Source organism: Camelina sativa, chromosome 17, assembly GCF_000633955.1.
Source record: "Camelina sativa cultivar DH55 chromosome 17, Cs, whole genome shotgun sequence".
NCBI lineage: Eukaryota > Viridiplantae > Streptophyta > Magnoliopsida > Brassicales > Brassicaceae > Camelina > Camelina sativa.
Window position 1 is genome coordinate 9766027 of NC_025701.1, and position 9774 is coordinate 9775800.

Genomic DNA, 9774 nt, shown 5'->3' on the forward strand with positions numbered 1-9774 from the left:
AAGAGGCTGAAAAAAAAAAAAAAAAAAACCATTTAGCACTATGACAATTGAGAAACTTAAAGGCAACTTTGTGAATTAGTGTGTTCATGTTCTTTGTAATAGCTGGCTTACTCGTATGCTTTGCCTTTCAAATCCACCATAGCTGGATGTATTGCAGGTCTACCAATTGAAGTTAAAGTAGAACTAGCATTTTGGGACCAATGCTTCACCGTCATCATCGCCTAAAGGTTATACCAGAGATAAAGAATGAGGGAATTAGTATAGAAAGACACTGTATAAACACTACCATCTTTTAGATAGAAAAGAAGACAAAACTCAACTGTAATAGGTGCAGCACCACATTTCCACTTGTTTACAGGACTTTTCAGGTTGGTTACAGTTGCCATGTAACCATTCAGACCAGCTGCAAGGACGTGGTAACATATATGTCCAAGAACCTGCATGATTTTTCCCATTCAATAGTGTGAATATTCATCCAAAATTAGTAAGCAGCATTGGTATTGTGGTGCAGAGTGTTAGTGACTTACGTAGGCATAATCACAATCGAATTTCGATGGAAGAGATCCACGAGCTTGGTAACCAAAAAAGTGACATATGGCATTGAACTTCTTCCCCTTGTATGTGCCTTCTTTCTGTCAAGTTCACAGATTTAGTTACATAGGCAATAATGTTTCTTGATGCCAAATAATGACTCCGATACTTAGATAACAGTATCGGGAAAAGATAGAAATCAGTGAAAACATGGAGCATACCAAGCGCTTGTTCATTTCAGTCTCCACGAGATACGCAAGAAGTTTCTCCGTCTCAATCTGGAGTAGAAAGCAAAAAGAGCATTTAGGATTCCAACGTTGCTTTATCATATTAGCTCCAACATCTTTTTTCTTCTTATTCTTACCTGGGATAGCTGAGCAGAATCATCAGACTCAGGACGGAGAAGTAGCTGCAGCAACAAAGATTGACCAACTTGTAAGCATTGATACTCGTTTGCTTTGGAGAAAAACAAAGAGAAGTCTCTTGTCAAAGAATCTAAACCTGTTTCTTAATGAATGGAGGAAGAAATTCAAACAAAGCAGATGACCAAGGTGAAAGCTGAGTTGAAATCTTATCAGCAGCTACACCCTGCCTAAGGAGCCCGTGAATTTCCTACATCACAAAATGTCAAACTTAGACAAGGTATATACTAAAAAGTACATCTCGGTGTCAGAGAAAGAAGAAATGTCTACAACTATCAAATTCTTACCTTTAACAAAGCGTAGACTTCAGGAATACTCTCTATGATCCCTTCGGGAATGAGGATGACTCCATGGTTCTTGTCTGGTGCAAACAAATTTATATGGCACTGGAGTTAGTGGAACTTTTGGACACATGATTGCACAATCATATTTAGATATTTTGACTTTTCGTATTAAGACCTTCTACTGCTCTTGCTTGAACAGCATCACAGATCTGTTTCGCAATGTCAAAAATTGTGAGCTTCGATGCTGCAACCTCCTCACCCAATATCACCTGAGACCATTGCGTGTTTAGAAACCATGTTTAGAAAATCTGGAGACACAGGCATACCAACAAAATATAATTGTCTATGTTTAAAAACAGGAAAAGAAAAAAATACTAACCATGTTTGGATGAGACTGAAGTGTACACTCAAGGGCAACATGAGAGTGCTTCCGACCCATGAGACGGATGAAATAATAATACTGCCAAAATATAAAATAAACTTGATATCAAAATCATAAAAAATACAACTTAGGATTGTTCACTTTGTAATAGCCTAAATAATCCCATCTCTAACAATATGAAAGTTCAACAAGAAAAAGCATTTACCTTCTCTGCAGAGAGAGCATCAGTGCAGGCATTGCTAATGAGCTGTGAATTCACCTGTATGACGCAAGATATCATTAGCCAACAATTACATATAATTTCTGTAAAGACAACAGCAACGTGTTGGCTGCAATAGCTACAAAAGTAACCAGAAAGTTAAAGTTTACATTTACCTTACATATGGTGTCAAAACCTACGTTTGTCTCCACAAACTGATTCTTGAGATCTCCATTTGTAGTGACTGGAACACCAACAACCTGACATTTTAAGGCAACTTATAGTATCAAATAGGTATTTACATCGGTACATGCAGTCCAGAGCGTTTATAAAGGAATTTAATATAAAAGTATCGAAAAAAAAATTGGGACCTTAGTTGAGCATTTAGCTTCAACGAAAAATTCAGCAAGATGAGCTGCATCTGTGTTTGATGTTACACCTTCAAAAAGCATATAAATTCTTGGTTTAATAAAAATATATTACAGAACTTTCAATGAATGTAAGTAAAAACGCTAGGTACCTCCAATGATAACAAGGCCATCTAACTTCAAATCTGTGCAAGCTTTGAGTGCAGCGTTAACCTGCTCAGTTGTTTTGATCTGATCCTTAGTTCTTCCAAGCAAATCATAACCACCTTACAACATACATTTCAACACCAATATATCAGAGTTTTAAAGTAATGAACAGGATTCTACATATGACGGCAATGCCTTCATCATTGATCAAACAACCTATGTACCTTGGTTTTTGTAAGTCTGGAGAATATCATCAGTGATCTCCAGAGTCTTTTGTGCAAATAGACCTTCGGAACCACCTATTATCAGGTAACAAACAAGTTTTACTTAAATCTATTGTCACTAGAAATAGAAAACTCTAATAGCAAATGATGCAATTATCTCAGAAGATAACAAAACTTTACCCAAGAAACCAAGCAAAGTGCTATTAGAGTTGTGCACTTTGAGAGCCTCGAAAAGACCCCAGATCACATTGTGTCCACCCGGAGCTTGCCTTCCACAAAACACAATTCCAACTCTACAGTAGAAAAAGAGCACTTTGCTTAGGAGGATGAAATGAATACAACTTCCTCCTGATAAAGGTGAATCAAACATAAACACAGAGAGGAAACAGATTCACACACCTAACAGATGGAAGCTCAGTAATGATGTGAGCATCAGTGACTTGAGCAGTTTCCCTGAGGAAGTGAGCCAAAGGCTGGCCTAAGGTATGCGGGAAAGCACGAGCCATGGTGTGGGAATCAGCAGCCTCTGCAACAGTGGTTCCATCACCAAGCTCGACACGGACAGTAGTCCCCTGAGAAACGGAAACATAAAGCAGAATAATAAAAAATGAGTAAAAAATCAAAACAAAGGAAACATAGGGATCCGAATAAAAACAGATCGGAGAGCATTACGATATAGAAATCAGATCTGGTTAAGCTAAGCAGCACCAATATTGTAAGTTTCTCGAATTTAAAGATATAAAACAAACAACAAGGTGGATAGTTCCAAGTACTAATAGCAATACTACCAGACAAGTAGTGAAAGAAGTAAACTTAAGTGTTCAAATAGATCCAATGATTGGAACAAGATATAAACAATGGGAAGGAACTAAGGAAGGAGTAGATCTATGGAGGGAAGAGTAAAAGAAGAAGAAGAAGAAAGGACCTGGAGACAAGGAGGAAGGTCGGGTTTGTACTGAGATCGGAGTTGCTGAAGAGGGGAGAGTTCTCTGGGGATTCCAAAATCTGAATTCATGGCGTTAGGTTTTATGTGGAACCAAGTGTGTTTTGGTTTGGTGAGAGACTTTGAGAGAGTGAGACTTTGTTTTCTTCCTTTAACTTCAAAATATATAGTGAGGAGGACTGATGAAGAAGAATATACCACCAACCAAACACATCCGTTTCTTTCTTTCTTTCTTTGGTCTCCCTCTCGTCTTCTCTTTCAGATCTTATTTTAGACACTGAATCTACCCTTATTTGTCCCTGCTTCATCTCCACTATTTACGAGAAGACCATTGGATCTCCGATAAAAGTTGCCAACATTACTCGACTGTTTTCTCGTTTGGACATATATATTTTTGGTTGTGATCGGTAAAAGTTTCCCATTATGTATATATTACAACCTTTTTACTCAATTTTGATCTTAAGCTGACTCGCAAGTCTCAAAAACTCATATGTTTACAAATGAACACTGCTGCATTTATAAATTCTCTTAAGCAATCTCAGCTTTCATAGTGTCATAAACTCATATTAGTTTTGACAAAACCATACATAGGTCTAACAACTCGATGCATGGCATAATATCGAGTAAGAAATTCCAGCACTGGCTAATCGTAGTAGAGTACTTACTAAAAGGTCAAACAAACAGAGAGATAGCAAAAGACCAGAACAACGATTATTACACCTTCATATATAATATCTATTCTTCAGAAACTTGAGATTGCAGAGACCCCCAAACGGTGGTACCGTAGGCTATCTGGAAGACAAGTTTACCACTCTCCAGAATCAGAGCATATATGCCTGCAAATATAACAGAAATTATGTGTCATTTTCTGGATCATTCAAATACAAAATATTTTGATCAATTATTTGTAAGGAATAGCATATGAGAGTTATGAGACATGATTCAAAAAACAGTTTTCATAGCAGTGATGCACACATCAAATCACTATCCAATTAGACAGATTTCTAGCAATTTGCTGGTCAACACGTTCACTACTTGACTAATTTATTCAAATATAATCACATTGTTCACTATTGAATATATAATCATATTCTTCACCATCCAAATATAATCACATTGTTCACTTACTTGACCTACTATTTAACCTAATGCATAGCTAAGGTCAATGGTAAAGAACAAACCTAATGCATAGCTCAGGCAAAAAGAAAACAGAAGAAGCATATATATAACACGCAGCAGATGGATGAACAAATTACTCACACCTAATAAAGTTCACACAAAAGATGAAGCGAGTCGGTCAATGCACAAAGCAGAACCAGCTACAGATCCTAAATCCGAAAATTATGACCAGAAAACTGTGGAACTAACCTGAATAACAAATCATTCTTCCATGTGATCTCCAGCGCCAGCTCCTTTGACATCAACAGAGAAAGAGTACTCTTGGTCACAACCCAAGTAAGAGTCGCACATGAAGTATAGTGTGTATGACTTCTCTCCTGGTTCTGTCGGTACCGTGAAATCCAGCTTCACCTTCGCTTTCCGTTGCAATGAGACACGCTTGATTGCCAGCAACTGATTCGTCTTGGTGTCTCCCACGACCAGCCACCATCCTTCTTCTTTGGTCTTGGGATACCTGAGTGAATCCACAGCTCCCACTTCTGTCCTCCCCTCCATGTCTCTCTCAACCATCACTTGCAATGTAACCTCTTTCCCTGGGGTCACCTCTTCACTGTCCACAACCTCGTAGGTAAGGTCGATGTTTGGGAAGCGGTTGCAGAATCTGGCAATGTCTAGAAGCTGCACGTCTGACATACTGAGAAGCTCTTGGCGTTCTTCGTCCTCCATCTCCACAAGATCAAATACGGTTTCAATGTTTCTCCCCGGGTTCTCCTGGCACCTCTTGGCCAAGTCCTTTGTAAAGTGAGGGAGCTGCAGAAGCATGGAGTCCCGCTCCCACATGCCTTGAGTCACCATCTGGCTTACTTCCATAGCTAGCAGAGCAAGATTCAGCCAGCCATTGCTTGATATCACATCGACCATAGCTTGAAGAAGTCTAGTTGCAGATAAAAGGACATCACGCTGATCCATTGCCAAGTTCCCGCCAATGTTTTGCCTTGAGAAATGCGCCTGGAGAAGCGCGTTTGCCTTCACATGAGGGTCTGTGCATTTTGGGTTTTCAAAAGAGAACCTCTGGTGATTGATTAGTCTCCGAACAGTCTCCTCTTCGCCAGGCCGTATAGGGATCATGTCATACTCCGAAGCTGATGTCAAGATCTCAAGAAGACCCTTCATCTTGGTTTTAGATGACAACAGAGAACTGAAGCGCTCAATGGTGGTATAACTGATGTAATAATAGGATGCAATCATACCAAGGTTAAGAGGAGAGAGTTCCATCTCATCCTCTATCTCAATGCATTTACTGGCTTCAAGATTAGACAAGGTGTTCTCAACCAGCTCTGATAGGTGATCAGACAAATGCCTGTGGCTAACACCTTGGAGATTGTAGTAGTTCGGGTTCTGGGGAAGCCTCCTGTACATGAAAGTCCATGTAAGATAATCCACGGCATCTTGCTTGTTTTCTATAACCCCAGCAACCACTTCTGCGTTGAAATTATCATGCAAGAAATGCTGGAGATTACTTTCCACAGGGAAGGCTTCGTACAAAAATTTCTTGTAATACTCCTTCTGCGGTGCGTGACAAAAGATCACACACTTCCCGGCATTGTCAAGAAGAGGTCGGCTAGCACGCCCCATCATCTGAAGCAGATCATGGACGGGATAATCAGAATGTGAATTTTCCCTCCCATCGTAATACTGTGTCCCCATTACGACCACCAAATGCGCAGATAATGGAGTGCCCCAACACAATGAACTGCTCATCACACAAGCCTGTATCCGTCCAGCTTCAAAGAGCTGTGTCACAATCTCCTGATCCAGACTGCTTAAACCCTCATGCAAGTACCCAATACCATGGCGCAGTGTCTCCTTCAGTGTTTCCTCGCGGATTTGGCTAACAAAAGGGTCCAGTTCTTCCAGATTCCCTAACAGAAAGTCAGGACTCTGCGGGTTATCCATGTGAGAATAAGCCATCAGATCCACAGCAGTCAAGCGGACATGTTTACGGGTTGGGACGAAAACAATAGCCGGCTTCTTGTTCTTGGCGTGCTGGACTATGGCAGTGTAGGTTGGCTTGGTCATCGCCTGCATCCTGGCTTCAAAACTAGATATATCCACTCCCTGAATGTGAATCTCCAGAGGAACAGGACGGACTCCCGGAGGGAAGTTGAAAAGGCCGTGGGAACTGGCCCCAATCCACTCCCCAAGATCCTTCGCATTTGCAAGGGAAGTGGATAACGCAACAATCCTGATCTTGTTATTGACCTGACTTGAAATATATCTCATTCTGGAGACGATTACCTCCAACACTGGACCACCTAGACCTCCAATTAGATGGAGTTCGTCGACAATGAAAAGGCTAACCTGTTGTACGAATTTTCTCTGTTTCCACCTGCGGGAAAGAGCATCCCATTTCTCAGGAGTACTTATGATTATCTGACCTTTCTCAAGCAGCTTAAGATCCAATGCAGTCTCCCCAGTTAGCTCAACAACCCGTAAACCAAGACCCTTCCCAAACTTCTTCTCCCAGATACGAAACTGCTCCTTGGCAATAGCCTCAAGCGGCGCAATATAAACAACACGCATTGTAGCAGGCCCTTCTTGATGATTCCTTAAAATAGCAAACTCCGCACAAATAGTTTTACCACTTCCCGTTGGAGCAGCAACCAACACATTGTCGTTTGTGTTATACAAAACAGTAAAGACCTGGGTCTGCACTGGATTAAAATGCTTGAAATCCTGATAGAGCCTCTCATAATTTGGATTTCTTAGCGCCGTCACTGGGAGGGGCTGCAAGTCCAGTAGTTCCGTCGGAGGTGGATACTTTTCTGGAAGAATAAGATGCCTGAAAGATACAGGCAACACAGTCTGCGAGCCAAGCCACTTGTCTGAAACCACTCGGACAAAATACTGAGGTGGTAGTGGTTCAAAGATTGGCACAGTGAAGCTCAAAGTGTGATCCTCATCAACATACTGCTTCTTCAAAATAAAATACTCGTGATGAAGGATCTTTTCACCATCATTGTCTTCCACAATTATCCAGAACGGCTCAACATATTTATGAATTTTCTCGTCCCACAAGAAATCAGGTGTAACTGTGAGCTCCACCTTCAGAACAGTGCGAGTTATAGGCTGAACATGTGCAGAAAGAGTCAGTTTTGGGAACTGGTGGATGAACTTGTGAAGCGGCCTGCCCATCTTAGGACTACGAATAAGCTCTCCTAGCTCCTGTGCGGATAGATCATAGTATCTCTCCCACACCAAATCCTTCCTCTCCAAGCTCATCAAAATCTCATTGGGAATTCCATGAAACTGACGAAGGGGTGTCTGTACACTCCACGTCCTCTTCCCAACCATTTTAGACAAGTTCAGAGCCTTCTCTGCCAGTTGAGCCCATCCCCGCTTCAATACAATTTCGTAAAGAGCTCGCACAAGACGTCCAGCACTCTAAACATGACAGAAAGAAACGACATATAAGGACCAAACACTAGATACAGCAAATTTAACAATGTAACTAGAAGAGACGAGAGAAGAAAGCATAGAACAAACCTGAGTAATGTAGACCATGTCAGATGTCAAAGAAAGACCCTCAAGCTTTAGCTGTGAAATATATGCCTGCAGCAATACATTTATCTTTGCACTGGGCTCCTCCAAAGTTTCCTTGATCGGAATCGGGACACGATCCAAAAGTTTCGCCAGTTCCATCTTTTCATCTTGCCGAACAGTCACATACTTGAACTCCTCACTCAGTGAGAACAGACGATAGAGATCTATATCACCCATTGTTGGCTTCAAATGCTCATTGTACGTAGCTATTGTCCCATGGGTTATGTAATAGTAGCTAGCAATCCGTCCCAAATCTGTAACTTGGAAGTACCCACTTTTCCTGTCATACTTAACCAAGTTGTTTTTGTCCAAGATGGTAGCAGCCGAATGTATCTGCAAAAACAACAATTCAATCAAGCATTAGACACAGCTCGCCGTTAAGAATAATTAATAAAAGTAACTTTAGAACAACTTGAAGAGGACAAGGCAATCACAAGGATCCAACAGTTCATCATGGAATGCATGTAATAGAAAGTGAGAAAGCTACTGATGCTCTGAACAATATTTTCAGAGTACTAGAAAATGAGATCACCATTAGGAGTTTATTTGATAAAATAAAATGCAACTTACAGAGCAATAACGTTAAATAATCAGATACATCATCATTCAAGATACTCAAACAGAAATTTATGATACTATATTAGTAATCAACATGGTGACCGAACAAGTGATCCCAACAGTTATTCATGGATTGCATATAGTCGACAGTGGCAAAGTTACTAATGCGAGGCATGATATTTATGGGCAATGATACTATACGAAAAACAAACGCACAGAGCATTAGAAACTCGTTACTAAGAATACTACACAAATAAAGTAACTTTCAGAGCAGTGACAAAAAACATGCACAGTTAATCATGGATTGTATATAGTGGCCATGTGAAAGTTCCAGATAGTAGGCATATATTTATGGGCATGTAACAATAAACAAATGATATGATGACAATAGATTTCGAAAACTCAAATTTATGCAGATGAAAAAAGTACGTACCAGGTCAGCTCTTCTTTCCTCCAACACTACGTCTTTTGCAAGAGCATCAGGCGCTAAGCCATACAGCGTTGGATTACGAACCATACGGATATATAAATACGTATAACCAAGCCAATGGCAAGCCTCTCTAGCATTCTGAACGGTTCCAAGCACAATTTCAGCATTAAGCTGATCAGCAAGTTTAGAAATAAACTGGCTTTCAATAGGTAGTTGCTCATTCATCAAAGAAAGATAATACTGCAGCTCGCTGTAGCCAGTGATAATTATACCCTCCCCATGTTGATCATACTGAGGTCTTCCAGCACGGCCAAGCATCTGCATTACATCTAGAGGACTCAACTCCATCCACGCCCCTTTCTCAGGATTATACACTTGGGTTCCTTTTATAATAACTGTATGTGCAGGCAGATTCACACCCCATGCGAGAGTTGCTGTGGAAACCAGGACTTGCACATGCCCCTGAGCAAAAAGATCTTCAACAATCTCACGATCACTCCTTGTTAACCCAGCATGATGAATTGCAAAACCGTATGGCAGAATATCTTTCAGCTCATTATTCTT

At 40.6% G+C, this 9774-nt stretch overlaps 2 protein-coding genes across 2 annotated transcripts in view; both read right to left on the bottom strand.

The window, feature by feature from the left end:
• Positions 93–3765, bottom strand: LOC104756451 (pyrophosphate--fructose 6-phosphate 1-phosphotransferase subunit alpha 1-like). The gene is made up of 17 exons (XM_010479049.2): positions 3483–3765; positions 2957–3129; positions 2738–2850; positions 2558–2632; positions 2339–2452; positions 2190–2257; positions 1995–2078; positions 1825–1878; positions 1617–1697; positions 1413–1506; positions 1241–1314; positions 1033–1143; positions 896–940; positions 753–809; positions 528–632; positions 321–437; positions 93–221 (listed from the first exon to the last, which is right to left on the bottom strand). The coding sequence occupies exons 1-17, from the start codon at positions 3570–3572 to the stop codon at positions 108–110; spliced, it is 1569 nt and encodes a 522-aa protein (XP_010477351.1). The 5' UTR covers positions 3573–3765; the 3' UTR covers positions 93–107.
• The window catches only part of LOC104756452 (DExH-box ATP-dependent RNA helicase DExH12), a gene marked incomplete in the record, with an annotated part of 9441 nt that continues 3660 nt past the window's right edge, over positions 3994–9774 (bottom strand). Inside the window, 4 exon segments of the mRNA XM_019239333.1 lie at positions 3994–4336; positions 4869–8063; positions 8166–8555; positions 9214–9774. Coding sequence (XP_019094878.1) covers positions 4881–8063; positions 8166–8555; positions 9214–9774 — 4134 coding nt within the window.

Bases quoted from the DNA above. Each gene is read 5' to 3' on its own strand.
- LOC104756451 (XM_010479049.2), bottom strand. From the start codon at position 3,572: ATGAATTCAGATTTTGGAATCCCCAGAGAACTCTCCCCTCTTCAGCAA. The intron at 1,879-1,994 runs GTAAATGTAAAC...TGCGTCATACAG, and splicing joins GTTTTGACACCATATGTAAG to GTGAATTCACAGCTCATTAG. The intron at 810-895 runs GTAAGAATAAGA...TTTCTACTCCAG, and splicing joins ATTCTGCTCAGCTATCCCAG to ATTGAGACGGAGAAACTTCT.